This window comes from Schistocerca piceifrons, chromosome 8, assembly GCF_021461385.2.
Source record: "Schistocerca piceifrons isolate TAMUIC-IGC-003096 chromosome 8, iqSchPice1.1, whole genome shotgun sequence".
NCBI classification, from domain to species: Eukaryota; Metazoa; Arthropoda; class Insecta; order Orthoptera; family Acrididae; genus Schistocerca; species Schistocerca piceifrons.
In genome coordinates this window covers 358,718,751-358,734,339 of record NC_060145.1, presented here as the reverse complement: position 1 = coordinate 358,734,339, position 15,589 = coordinate 358,718,751, and the positions used below count along the sequence as shown (strand labels likewise).

At 37.8% G+C, this 15,589-nt stretch overlaps 1 protein-coding gene across 1 annotated transcript in view; it reads right to left on the bottom strand.

Annotated features, from left to right (window-relative positions):
- Positions 1–13,464, bottom strand: part of LOC124712348 (translation initiation factor IF-2-like) — a 118,352-nt gene extending 104,888 nt beyond the window's left edge. Inside the window, exon 1 of the mRNA XM_047242644.1 lies at positions 13,002–13,464. Within this exon, the coding sequence (XP_047098600.1) occupies positions 13,002–13,464 (463 nt within the window). The remainder of the gene's footprint in view (positions 1–13,001) is intronic.
- Positions 13,465–15,589: the final 2,125 nt, after the last annotated feature.

Genomic DNA, 15,589 nt, shown 5'->3' with positions numbered 1-15,589 from the left:
TACAATGGCGAGTATTACAACAATGCAAAGCAGCCACAGACTGCACACAGCACAGCCAGTGATTTTCATATTGAGCGCTATGTAACGTTGCCAATAAGAAAACATAAACAGCCTACTTACATAGAGAAAACATAAACAGCCTACTTACATAGCCCCCATGCTCCCCACAAAAAATTTTACAAATTGGGTTGGGCAGTGGCCAATACAGATTTGAAAAAATTTTTCATAATTGCAATAACAAAGATATCAAATGCACACACTTATTGATACAATGTTGGTCAAAAGCTAAAAATTTCTCACAGTCCATAAAGACAGTCCAGATTGTTCATCACAGTAAAAATGCAGAGTTTTTCTCAAAGTCTGAGCAGTAAAAGAAAATGCACACAGAAGTAGTGGATTTCCATGCAGTCTTGAAGAAGTAGAGTTGTCCTTCCAACGGAAAGACAGTGCTGACTCGACATGCAGACAGGTAATGGGCCACAACAGAGTAAACCCACAGCAGAGTCAGTCGACGTTTTGAAGAATATTGGTAGTTAGGTCATCACAGAGCAGACCCACTGTAGTCCTGGTAGAAATTACGGTACTGGTGGGCCACCAGAGGTGCAGACCCACTGCAGTCCTTGTAGCAATTGGTGGGCCATCAAGGATGCTGACCCACTGTAGTCCTGGTAGAGACAGCCAGCAGCCATCTGTTGCAAATGTGCAGGTGCACAATCACCATCGAAGAGTCTTGCGGACAATATAGCAAGTCCATAAACCACCACTTGTGCACTCACAAAGTTTCTGGAATTGTCCTTAGATCCAGCAATGCTGTTATCCAGTCCCTTGCTGAATCATCAACACACGTGCAAACACTATCAGTCCCTACTTCTCACATATTGTCCATGTACTATGACCAACAGAAACGTGTGCAGTGAAATGTTACTTAATTTGAAGAACTGGTAACAATTACAATTTGGTAACATAAAAATACAATAACAAAGGTACAAAATACATCATTAAAGAACATAATAATACAGATAACATTTGTTGTACAGGCTTTACAAAAGAATAGAAATGAACATATACATCAGTGTTACAGGAATTATGACATGAGTACAAAAATAAAAGATCAGAATCACTTTCGAAACATCAACTTCACACATGAGCATTAAAACAAAACAGAATAAATAATGTGTAAGCATATTTATAAGGTAAATAACATATTATTAATGCCAATTATATTCGAGGATAACAGTATTCCTCACCATAGTGAATGTAGCTTAATATTAAAAGAAGAAAAAATTCTATGAAACTACACAGAGACAGGAAGAAAACAAATACACAAGGGTACACAAACATATAGTGGGATAATACAAAAGGAAAGGACAGGGTTTGTTGTACTGCAGTATTTTGCAAACAAAACTTTCTTTACTTCTTGGAGATCTCCCTTCATTCAACATTGTTCCCAAAAAGTCCTATCTATACCTGCTTTCTGTATTCTATTCATATTTTTTTCAATATAATTATTTCTCAGTGCACAATACTCATTTTGGCCCAAGTCTGTTTCATATAACTTCGCAACGCATTCTTTACCTACTCTCCATAGTCAGTTTCTTATATAGTCTACCCCTCTTAAGCTAACTTAAATCTACTGAGCTCAGATGCTAAACTAAGGGACGAGGCAATGCAGCAGCACATAAAACAATATAAACAGCAATGAAAAAAATGGAAAATCGCAAAGCAAGCTACAGTAAATCTAAATTACCAAGCAATTCAACATTACAACTAATATGAGGCAATGCGCAGCAAACAAAAAAATAAATCTGGCTTAGCAGAGTAACACAAAGTTCAGTAGCACTATGCCTGGCAAACAGCAGCTTATATCTAAACATGACATAGCTCAAGCAGAAAAAATATTACAGTAAAGATAACAATGCAGATAAGGGAAATGTATAATCACATCTTAATGTCTAAGTAATTAAAGTGGTGCACCACAACAACTTATTGTAAAAGAAATATTACCATGTACTTGAAAAGAATATTATGTATGCAGTTACTGTTACTAGTCCCTTCTTATTGTTCTTTCCTTTCCAAGTGCACCTTTTTTTGAAGAATGTGGATCACAAAATTATTATTTAATAGATCTGTTGACAGAAAGTGTTCACATTAGCAAATGCATTTCATTTTATAAAAGCAATGCTGCAACACAGCTGGAAACCAGATATCAAATGAAATAAGCAACTATGAAAAGCAAAGCATAAAAATATCATTCAGTAGTCATGTGACATTTCATAAGTTAGTAGAAATTCTCTCAACTCTCATAGAAAGACGCTTGTCATAATCAGGTATGCGGATGTAAAAATATTTCTTGTCATTTTATTAGGCATTTCAGTAATTATCATAAATTACGAGCTCCACAGTATGCTTTCAACAAGGAAATGTGAGTAGCACGGACAATGGCCTCCCCTTTTTTTTTTACCTGTGCCGCTGAAAGGCTAATGGCCTTTTTTTTTTTTTTTTTTTTTTTTTTTCGGGCGGCTGTCGCCCAGGTGGGTGCCCGCGACGCATTACGTGCAGGTGGTCATTTAACTTTCTTACGGAAATATTTACGACAGCAGTTTCCGCTACAGTGACAGTCTCATATAAAATGTTTCACAGGTCAAGAATTTGCGTTACAAATGTGTAGAAACAAAATGCTATTGATATAACAGTGTCCAAAAAATTTTCGCCAGCATTGTGATACATTCACACATGATTCACACATGTACACACATTTCATAATTCTAAAGTATGATTCTTGGTTTCCAACATCCTTTTCCATAAGTCAGAGTCCCTAATCACTATTCATTACTCCTTACCTTATTACACATATATATATTCGTCGACACGTCAATCTTGCGACGACACTTCAATATTTCATTATAATAAATACATAGCATAACCAAATTCCTCATATAGCACCAGCTTATTAATCATAAACATACCTCAGCAGCATAATACACATCGTCGTCGTAAAAAAAATAACATCATAACACCTCAGTCAAATCTCAAAAACGTCGTAGCTTTCTGCAATAATGTCAAAACCTAAAAAAATTCTCTGCTCATGTCAAAAGTGTCATCTGCCTCAAACGTACTTTAAAAATCATGACCCCATACCAAATACATCATTCAAAGCTCTCATAGTATCACAATGGGTCCGAAAAAATATGAACAGTTCACACACTACAGACAAAATACAATTTCATAAGTGTGAAGTTATCCAACTGTGTAATTGCGTAAACATCTGTCACTGATGTAATAAAAAAATGTTTATCTCTCAGTTAAATGATCAGATAGCTGTGTAATTCTGTGTTAGAGAAATATGGTACCGATGTGTAAAGTTGTATAAGCAAATACCATATTAGCTAGGGTTCCTTGTGGTTGCCACACACATGGTACACAAAGTAGGCGTATATCCCCCTGAGGATTAATGTAATTATACCCTCAGGTGTTACAGATTACAGCAATGAAATGAAATGTATCACTGAAAACCTTTGTATCATTGTACTTCAAATATCTTTAAAAATAAATGTTTTAAGTACAAAATTAATCACTCAAATGCGTGTCCTGTAGCGCTAAATGTGCGTCTTGCTGTAAGATAATTCTGTGGAAGTGTCGTACTTATCGTCCTCCGAAAGCTAAGTTCTGCAGAAGTCAATGTACTTACCTCATGATAAACAAAAGTGAAATGCTTTATGTATAGATATCTTAGTTATTACGCTTATTGCCATGATGAAGAAAGTACTGTGCTGTAACGTATTGTTGTGCTACGGAAAAGGCAATCTCATTGTAGCTATACCACAAAAGTTACTACTAAAACATGTTTTACTTTGCAGAATAAAACAGAAAAACTGTGCAGAAATAAAACAGAAACACTACAAAAGCAACATTGTAAATTGTCACTCATTAGGAGCGTCGTGATAAAACCGTGTAGTTGTCACTTAAACTAACCACTGTGTCGTCTGGTATCTCACAGAAAGTACATTAAACCCAGAATGCATTTTCAAGTAAACCAAAATGTTGCATTAAAATCTCATTAGCAGTACCAGTATGTGTCCTAAGTATGTAAGCCTGATAGTCGTTACGTAATCGTGCAACTAACAAGCAAGAATGTACAAATACAACACTGTGTCGTCTGTTCACTATAACAATGCATTCGTAATTTCTGTTTAAAAATGTTCCCTAGGTTCTAGACTGGATATTTAACTTCAAACATTGTTGCATGTTAACAGTTTCTTAAGTCTGACAAAGCATACTAGAAATGTGAAGTGAAAAGTTTTATGGCAAAGACAAAGTTAAAAAGCAGATTATCTTTCAATAAATGGTTTTACATGTAAAATGTGGTGTAAACCTTTACTCTTCCTAGTACGCAGAGTTTCAACTTCAACGCAATTATCATGTGGTATACGTCGGATTCTGTATGGTCCATTGTAAACTAGAAAGAATTTGTGACTCAAGTGTTTCTTCTTATGTGACATTGAATGAGCTTTAATGAGAACTTTCTGACCAATATACAATTTCTTTGCATTTGCTTTACCGTGTAGTTTTCTCCTTTTGTCTGCTGCAGATTTTATATTTTTAAGAGCCAAATCAATTATGTCTTTGTGTCGAAGTTTACGTGTATTCGGGAAAGGTACAAGCTCTCTGATTCTGTTCGGTGGTTCTTCATTCTTCAGTACAAGAGTAGGTGGTAAAGCAGTGGAATCATGAGGCATTTCATTCAGCACGTTTTGAAATAAGTGTAAATATCTGTCCCAATGCTGATGCTTTCTGTGACAATAAAGCCTGCAAAGCTTATTGATTTCTTTCATAATCCGTTCGGAGGGGTTACAATGTGGTGAGTACAATGAAATAAAAACAGGTTTGATTTTATGGTTGCGAAGCATGCGTGACCAAACAGCAGATCTAAATTGCGGTCCGTTATCTGAAATGACTTTAGCAACGTGGCCAACTTCACGTAAGAAATTTTTTACAAAGGCGTTGGATACAGACCGTCTAGTGGCTTTACGTAACGGTGTGAAAGAAACAAATTTTGAAGTAAGTTCAACAGCGACTAGAACGTACGAAAATCCATTAGATGTTCTGACAAGCGGTCCCAAGAGATCAACAGCAGCAAATTCTTTTAATTTAGAAGGAATGATAGGAAACAACGGAGCACGATGTGAGACAGTAGATGGTTTCGCCTTTTGACAAAGTTTACAAATAGACAAGACTCTTCGAATTCTCTTTTCCATATTGTTAAAATAACAAGTCGTTCGAAGAATATGATAACATTTTCGTGGACCAAAATGTGCGTAGCTGAAATGAATGTACCAAATGAGCTTATTAACAAAATCGTCAGGAATGCAAAGTACCCATAGCTTGTCATCAACAGTGCAGCGTTTGAACAGTATGTTGTTTCTAACCAGATAATAATGCCGAATCTGTGTGTGTGTCTTTTCATGTCATTTGCTCTTGATGTCTTTCCAAATCGGATCTTTATCTTGTTCATGAGCAATGTCCTTTAAAGATGTGGTGATGAAGTTTTCAAAGGCGACTTTCTGAATGTAAAGAATACTGAAATTTTTCTCGAGGTTGCTTTCTGTGGTACTTTTCTCAAGCCCAGCCGGTGCGCGTGACAGTGTGTCCGCAACAATGTTCTCCTTGCCAGGAATGTAGACTATTGTGAAGCGGAATTCTTGCAGAAACAATGCTCAACGTTTTAATCTGTCATGATTTAATTTTGAAGACATAAGAAATTGTAATGCACGATGATCACTGTATACTTTTACGTGCTTACCAGAAAGAAAGAAACGGAATTTGTTAAATGCCCAAACGATAGCTAAAGCTTCTAATTCAGTAACGGAATAATTTTTTTCAGATTTTGTTAGCACTCGGCTAGCAAAAGCAATGGTTTTCTGAATGGTAGTGCCATTTTCTATGGCTTCTTGAAATAAATGGGCACCAAGACCGACTTTAGAAGAATCCGTGCTAAGGCAGAAATCTTGTGATAGATCGGGATGAGCTAAGATTGGCGCGTGAAGTAACGCTTCTTTCAAAGAATTGAATTCCAACTGTGCTTGTTCGTCCCAGTTCCAAATACTATTTTTTCCAGTGAGAGAACAGTTTTGGTGTAACAAGAATTTGCATATTCAGAAAACGGCGGTAAAAATTTACGAGACCTAGAAAACTGCGGACTTGTCTTTTTGTGGATGGCACTGGAATGGCTCTGATTGCTTCTAACTTTTCAGGATCCGGCTGAATTCCTTCAGAAGAAATAATATGTCCCAAAAACTTCACCTTTGTCCTACCGAATTCAGACTTTTCCAAGTTAACTGTAATTCCAGATTCTGCAAAAATACGTAACAAACTGTTGAGGATGCGATTATGTTGTTCCCATGAAGCTTCTGCTATCAGAATATCGTCCACATATAAGGTGATGTGACGTTTTAAGAACTCAGGTAATATGGAATTTAACCCACGAATGAATGCTGCTGAAGAAATGTTCAAACCAAAAGGAAGTTTCCGAAACTGATAACAAACGCCGAAACAAAGGAAAGCTGTGTATTTTTTACATTCTGGATGAAGTTCGATCTGATAAAAGCTGGATCTGAGATCAATGGAAGACAACACTTTTACACCATTAAAATTTTGAAGAAGTTCCTCTAACGTTTGCGGCCTGTCTGTTTCAGGAATAATGATCGTATTGATTTGTCTCGAATCTAAGACAAGCCTGATCGATCCATTTTTCTTCTCAACAACATGTAATGGATTGTTGTATGAGCTTACTGCAGGCTCAATAATGCCCTCATTAAGCATAGATTGTATTTCTGTTCTAACACGGTCCCTATAATGCGCCGGAATTACGTATGGTCTAACACAAAATTTAGTATGCTCACGAACACGAAATTGGTATTGAAATCCCTTGATTGTTCCTGTTTTATGAGTAAAAACTGTGGAATGTGCTTGTAAAATCTCAAAAAGGTCCTGCCTATCAGTGTCATTACAATTCTCAATTGTTTGAATTTTATTCTGAATTAACTTATTAGTGTCAAATGCGCCGTCGATATCATCCCTGTCAGTACTTGCAGAGTGATTGTTAGTGTCTAGTTCCGTAGAAAAGTCCGAACTGTTGTCTAACAGAAGGTAAAGCCGATTAATTTCCTCGTCATGGTTTGAGAGCCAATCTTCAAATTTCAAAGCTATTGACTTACCTTCTTTCTCTAAACTTATTTCAGCATCGTGAAAGTTTAAGATTGCTTTGTATTCATTCAAAAAGTCTACTCCCAATATAATTTCCGTCGACAATAATGGAACAATGAGAAAGTTCATAGAGAAGCTGTGGCTTTGACAAAAGAATTCTAAATTGGTTTGTTGGCGTACATCTACACTTTTTCCAAAGATTGCACCTTGTAATTTAATCTTACGTAACGGAAGTGTGGGACAATCGTTCGATTTGTTGCATTTGCTAACGGCTGTTTCACTAATTACTGAAATGGGACTGCCAGAGTCAAGTACTGCCGTAAATTTTACATCATTTACTGTAATGTGAATCACAGGATATGCAATGTTGTTATGTTTTATGTCGTGTTCCTGGAGTAAGATGTCCCTAATGTCTTCCATTTTTACGTAATTACTAGCTACGGCAGCTGCGTCGTCAGTTTCATAAGTATGTTTTGTGGCTGCCAGCGGTGTGAGTCATTGCCTATTGTCTCTTTGTTGGCGCGCGTCGTTATTGGGGTTTGGAGACCTAACTTCTACAAATTCACCTCCTCGAGAGGGACCTGCTCTGTTTGAATCCCGCCAGTTCTGATGCAATTCAGGTCTGTTGTTACGATCACATCGTCTGTCGTCATGTCGGTAGTTCCTGTAGTTTCTTTCTTGTCGGTTAAGAGGTGGAGAAGTTCTCCCTGAATCGTAACTGCGCGCTGAACTGTTGCGTCTGAAGTTATTCTGTCTCCCTTGATAATAATTATTTTGGTTCCCATATTGTCTGTTTCTCTGATTGTCTCTGTGATAGTCACTACCGCGGAGAGGTGATCTTTCCCTGTAATTATTACTACTCTGCCAACGGTTGTCGTACGGGTGGTGTCTATTTTGGTCACGATTTGCGTTGTAAGAATAGACCAGTCATGTCCGGTTATTGTTTCTGTCGTCACAGAATTGTGACGGATGTGACCTGTAATTGCTGTGTCCTTGTTTTCGCGTTCCGCGATTATCAGTGTCAATTTCTAGTTCTTGTAACAGTTCCTGAAAAGCTTCAATGTCGTCTTTGCAACGTCCTGCTAAAATAATATGCCGTAAATGTTCAGGTAATTTGATTAAGCAAATGCGGATGAGTTCTGAGGGGCTGTATGGGTTTGACAGGTACTGATTCTTGTGCAACATGTCTTCAAAATATTTCACAAGACTGGAGAATTCAGATTGTTCGAAATGTTTCATCATTATGATACCATGTTTTACTCGGTCTTGTGTGGCTTGAGACCAATATGCTGAGAGGAAGGCATGGTAAAACTCTCCTTCACTGTGGCAATCGTGAATGACCGACCACATTCTTACAGCTGGTTCATTCTCTAAGTAGCCACACATAAATTCTAATCTGTGTTCCAACGACCAGTTGGGAGGAAAACAATGAGAGAATTGATGGAGCCATGCTTGTGGATGAATGTCGTTGCCAGAATTCTTAAATGTTTTGAATTTACGTGTAGTAATGAACAGCTTATAGTCAAAATCATCATGTCGGCGAGTCGCATATCGGTCATTGTTACGTCGTTTCGGCCGTTCCATCTCAAAATTCGGTGCACATTGCCAATTTCTTTCATAACTTCCGAAATGCCCTGTGTTATTATTTTGTGGCTGTTCCATGTTTCTATGTCCCTCTTCCCGTATTGGAGCGCGAGTGGCCTCTGGAATACGTAATTCTTGTATTACCTGAGTCAGCTGATCTTGTACTTCCCGGATTTCTCTTTGGTGTTGCGTATTACTTTGATTCTGATTTTGTTCGAATTTCCTAATTTGTTCGCACTCTTCTGTGTCATTAAAGACTACCGGTTTTGTGTTGTTCAGATTATCATCTACCTTCGTAGATAAGTTAGTGAAATGATCCGAAAGTTCGGCTACTTTCTCCGATAGTGTCCTTATTTCTTCAGTGTGTTTTTCTGAACCAAGTTTCAGAGTATCTACCGTGTCCTTAAAGTTTTCCTGAGTTTTTGCAAGTTGCGTAACCGAATCGGTAGATGCAACTGAGTCAAATTTAGCTTGCAAGGTCTCATGATTTTCATGAACAATAATTTGCAGTTCTTTTATGGCTGCTTCGTGATTCTGTAATGCATTTTCATGCCGCGAAAAAATAGGTTGAAAATGCTCACAAATTTGTGTTTTTACGTCATTACAGACTTTTTGACATTTCGATTCAATGTTATGTAACTCAGTAGTTAAATCTTCACGTGTTTGTTCAAGTGTTTGTTCCAATGAGTCTAACTTTTTAAGATTTTGTTCCACTGTGTCTAACTTTTGAAGCTTTTGCTGTGTTTGTCTCTGATTTTGTTCCATTGTGTCTAACTTTTGAAGCTTTTGCTGTGTTTGTCTCTGATTTTGTTCCATTGTGTCTAACTTTTGAAGCTTTTGCTGTGTTTGTCTCTGATTTTGTTCCATTGTGTCTAACTGTTGCTGTGTTTGTCTCTGATGTTGTTCCATTGTGTCTAACTTTTCAAGCTTTTGTCCCATTTGTTGCATTAATTGTAATAACAATGCACTGGTGTCTGAAACATGTTCCTCAGTGCTTTTCGGCAGTGAAGTTGCACCGGCAACATTCACATTTTGACAAGTGGAAAATGTGTCTTGACTCATTTGAGAAAACGGTGGGAACCCAAAACCTGAGTCTGCAGTATTTGCAATATTGTGTTCTGTCATTCCTGATTCCTGAGGCGAGCTGTTGCCGACCAATCGATCGATAACGCTTCCCTGTTCACTACCTGTTTCACTGTCTACACCATTGTTTGCCGCCCGCTCCATTTCCCTATGCGCAATTACCAAATTACTACTTTGACCATTAGTTAATTCATTACTCGGTGGCGCTAACACACTGCTTTCATTTTCACTGTCATTTCTCAGTTTACTTTGGAGCCTAGTATTACGTTTTTCACACGCCATTATTGTCACAGTATTTCACACGACAACACAGAAAAACACAATTTGAAGATCAAAAATAAGAGAACACATTAACATAGCACTGAAAATAATATCTAGTTAATTGCAGCTGCGAAATACTTGGTGCAAATCTACATGCATGCCACAACTGTTTTACTGTACAACAATGAAAGACTGCAACTACAAAGGAGATTTTCTCTACAATTACGCGCTAGCAATAAACAATAGCTACACTAATTACACAAACTACAAGAAAAAATTAGAAGATTCCAGTGAGGTATCCTAGGCTAAGGGTCGACATATGAAACGTCCCCTTTGAACAATTTATACAAGACTGTGCTTATACTGACACACAATGATTTTAGCGCAACGCAATCTGACTTTCAAAATTCCCTACTAAAGAATGGCCCTGACTAACATTAAACTATACCTTTCACAAATCACTTACCTCACAAAAATCTTCGCTACTCAAGCTACTGCAATACAGCGAGCGCCACTACTGCCAGCTAAATAAAAGATTCAGACTATGGAAGGCACTAACTACTGATAGGGATAGTTAGCAAATGAAAGCTATTAGTAGAGAACAGACAATGTATTTACCTTGATATCATCATATATAAATATAGCAGTTCATGACAAATTACAAATCTCCGCCATCTCTCTCCCCACATCCACCCCTGCTGGCGGCTCACCTCCAACTTCGCAACGCTACGCGCTGTTCACAGCCAGCTGCCTAACACTACAATGGCGAGTATTACAACAATGTAAAGCAGCCACAGACTGCACACAGCACAGCCAGTGATTTTCATATTGAGCGCTACGTAACGTTGCCAACAAGAAAACATAAACAGCCTACTTACATAGAGAAAACATAAACAGCCTACTTACACCCTAATAAGTGAGATTTTCCCATATTTGCGTTTTTCCCCTATTTGCGATTTTCCATATTTGCGTTTTTTCCATATGTGCGTCTTTCCCATATTTGCATTATTCCCATATTTGCATTTATCCCATAATTGCGATTTTCCATAATTGCGATTTTCCCATATTTGCGTTTTTCCCATTTTGCGTTTTTCCCATTTTTGCGCTTTTCCCATTTTTGCGCTTTTCCCGTTTTTGCGTTTTTCCCATTTTTGCGTTTTTCCCACAACTGCGATTTTCCCATAATTGTGATTTTCACGCATTTGCGATTTTCCCCTTATTTACATTTTTCCCATATTTGCGTATCCCTTATATGTGCGATCTTCCCATATATGCGTTTTTCCCATATTTGCATTTTTCCCTTATTTCCGTTTTTCCCATATTTGTGTTTTTCCCATAATTTTGATTTTCCCATATTTGCGTTTCCCCATATTTGCAATTTTCCCACATTTGCAGTTTTCCCCTATTTTCGTTTTTCCCATATTTGCGTTTTTCGCATTACTCATGAACCCATCCTACCAACAGATACCTCTTCTAGTCAAGTTGTGCCACAAAATTCTCTTCTGCCATATTTGCGATTTCCGATTTTTGTGATTTTCCGATTTCCCAGTTTTCTTATTTCTGCGGTTTTCCCATTTTTGCGTTTGTCCCATATTTGCGGTTTTCCTATTTTTGCGTTTGTCCCACATTTGCGTTTGTCTCATAATTGCGTTTTTTCGATAAATTTGTTTATCCCATATTTGCGTTACTCCCTTAACAGCGTGCATCCCATATTTGCGTTTTTCCGATAATTGCGTTTTTCCCATATTTTAGTTTTTCCCATTTTTGCGCCTTTCCCATATTTGGGTTTTTCTCTTATTTGCCTTTTTCCCATATTTGCGTTTTTCCCTTATTGAGATTTCCCATAAATGCGTTTTTCCCATATTTGCATTTTTCCCTTATTTGCGTTTTTCCCATATTTGTGTTTTTCCCATAATTTTGATTTTCCCATATTTGCGTTTTCCCATATTTGCAATTTTCCCACATTTGCAGTTTTCCCCTATTTTCGTTTTTCCCATATTTGCGTTTTTCGCATTACTCATGAACCCATCCTACCAACAGATACCTCTTCTAGTCAAGTTGTGCCACAAAATTCTCTTCTGCCATATTTGCGATTACCGATTTTTGTGATTTTCCGATTTCCCAGTTTTCTTATTTCTGCGGTTTTCCCATTTTTGCGTTTGTCCCATATTTGCGGTTTTCCTATTTTTGCGTTTGTCCCACATTTGCGTTTGTCTCGTAATTGCGTTTTTTCGATAAATTTGTTTACCCCATATTTGCGTTACTCCCTTAACAGCGTGCATCCCATATTTGCGTTTTTCCGATAATTGCGTTTTTCCCATATTTTAGTTTTTCCCATTTTTGCGCCTTGCCCATATTTGCGTTTTTCTCTTATTTGCCTTTTTCCCATATTTGCGTTTTTCCCTTATTGAGATTTCCCATAAATGCGTTTTTCCCATATTTGCGTTTTCCCCATATTTGCGTTTTCCCCATATTTGCGTTTTCCCCATATTTCCGTTTTCCCCATATTTGCGTTTTTTGCATTACTCATGAAATCATCCTACCAACCGATTCCTTCTTCTAGTCAAGTTGTGCCACAAAATTCTCTTCTGCCAAATTTTTGATTTACGATTTTACAGTTTTCCTATTTTTGCGGTTTTCCAATTTTTACGTTGCCCCATATTTGCGCTTTTCCCATATTTGCGCTTTTCCCATATTTGCGATTTCCACAATTTTGGGCTTTTCCCATAATTTTGGGCTTTTCCCATAATTTTGGGCTTTTCCCGTACTTGCGTTTTTCCCGTACTTGCGTTTTTCCCGTACTTGCGCTTTTCCCGTACTTGCGCTTTTCCCGTACTTGCGCTTTTCCCGTACTTGCGCTTTTCCCGTACTTGCGCTTTTCCCGTACTTGCGCTTTTCCCGATACTTGCGCTTTTCCCGATACTTGCGCTTTTCCCGATACTTGCGCTTTTCCCGATACTTGCGCTTTTCCCCATACTTGCGCTTTTCCCCATACTTGCGCTTTTCCCCATACTTGCGCTTTTCCCCATACTTGCGCTTTTCCCCATACTTGCGCTTTTCCCCATACTTGCGCTTTTCCCCATACTTGCGCTTTTCCCCATACTTGCGCTTTTCCCCATACTTGCGCTTTTCCCCATACTTGCGCTTTTCCCCATACTTGCGCTTTTCCCCATACTTGCGCTTTTCCCCATACTTGCGCTTTTCCCCATACTTGCGCTTTTCCCCATACTTGCGCTTTTCCCCATACTTGCGCTTTTCCCCATACTTGCGCTTTTCCCCATACTTGCGCTTTTCCCCATACTTGCGTTTTTCCCATACTTGCGTTTTTCCCATACTTGCGTTTTTCCCATACTTGCGTTTTTCCCATACTTGCGTTTTTCCCATACTTGCGTTTTTCCCATACTTGCGTTTTTCCCATACTTGCGTTTTTCCCATACTTGCGTTTTTCCCATACTTGCGTTTTTCCCATACTTGCGTTTTTCCCATACTTGCGTTTTTCCCATACTTGCGTTTTCCCATACTTGCGTTTTTCCCATATTTGCGTTTTTCCCATATTTGCGATTTTCCCATATTTGGTCTTTGCCATATTTGCGTTTTTCCCATATTTGCATTTTCCCGTATTTGCGATTTTCCCATATATGCGTTTTTCCCATATTTGTGTTTTTCCCATATTTGCGTTTCCCTTATATGTGCGATTTTCACATATTTGCGTTTTTCCCGTATTTGCGATTTTCCCATATTTGCGTTTCCCTTATATGTGAGATTTTCCCATATTTGCGTTTTTCCCCTATTTGCGATTTTCCATATTTGCGATTATCCAATATTTGCGTTTTTTCCATATTTCCGTTTTTCCTATATTTGCGATTTTCACATATTTGCGATTTTCCGATATTTGCATTTTTCCCATTTTTGTGTTTATCCCATAATTGCGATTTTCCAATAATTGCGATTTTCCCCTTATTTGCGATTTTCCCATATTTGCATTTTCCCCATATTTGAGATTTTCCCACAATTGCGATTTTCCCATAATTGTGATTTTCACATATTTGCGATTTTCTACTTACTTGTGTATTTCCCATATTTGCGTATCCCTTATATCTGCGATTTCATCATATTTGCATATTCCCATATTTGCGTTTTTGTCATATTTGTGTTTTTCCCATATTTTCGATTTGCCCGTATTTGCGTTTTCCCCATATTTGCGCTTTTCCCATAATTCCGTATATCCCGTATTTGCGATTTTACCATACTTGCGTTTTTCCCATATTTGCGCTTTTCCCATATTTGCGCTTTTCCCATATTTGCGCTTTTCCCATATTTGCGATTTTCCCATTTTTGCGATTTTCCCATTTTTGCGATTTTCCCATTTTTGCGATTTTCCCATTTTTGCGATTTTCCCATTTTTGCGATTTTCCCATATTTGCGATTTCTGCATATTTGCGTTTTTCGCATATTTGCATTCCCCTTATATGTGCGATTTTCCCATATTTTTTACATATTTGTGTTTTTCCCAAATTTGCGTTTTTCCCATATTTGCGTTTTTCCCATATTTGCGTTTTTCCCATATTTGCGTTTTTCCCATACTTGCGTTTTTCCCATACTTGCGTTTTTCCCATACTTGCGTTTTTCCCATACTTGCGTTTTTCCCATACTTGCGTTTTCCCATACTTGCATTTTCCCATACTTGCATTTTCCCATACTTGCATTTTCCCATACTTGCATTTTCCCATACTTGCAGTTTCCCATACTTGCATTTTCCCATACTTGCATTTTCCCATACTTGCATTTTCCCATACTTGCATTTTCCCATACTTGCATTTTCCCATACTTGCATTTTCCCATACTTGCATTTTCCCATACTTGCGTTTTTCCCATACTTGCGTTTTTCCCATACTTGTGTTGTTCACATATTTGCGTTTCTCCCATATTTGCATTTGCCCCATATTTGCGTTTCTCCCATTATTGCGTTTCTCACATTTTTGCTTTTCTCTCATATTTGCGTTTCTCCCATACTTGCGTATTTCCCATAATTACGTTTTTACCATAATTGCGATTTTCCCTTAGTTGCGATTTTCCCATATTTGCGATTTTCCCATATTTGAGATTTTCCCAAATTTAGTCTTTGCCATACTTGCGTTTTTCCCATATTTGCATTTTCCGATATTTGCGATTTTCCCATATATGCGTTTTTCCCATATTAGTGTTTTTCCCATATTTGCGTTTCCCTTATATGTGCGATTTTCCCATATTTGCTCTTTTCCCGTATTTGCGTTTTTTCCATATTTGCGTTTTTCCCATATTTGCGTTTTTCGCATTACTCATGAACCCATCCTACCAACAGATACCTCTTCTAGTCAAGTTGTGCCACAAAATTCTCTTCTGCCATATTTTTGATTTACGATTTTTACGGTTTTCCCATTTTTGCGGTTATCCAATTTTTGTGTTGCCCCATATTTGC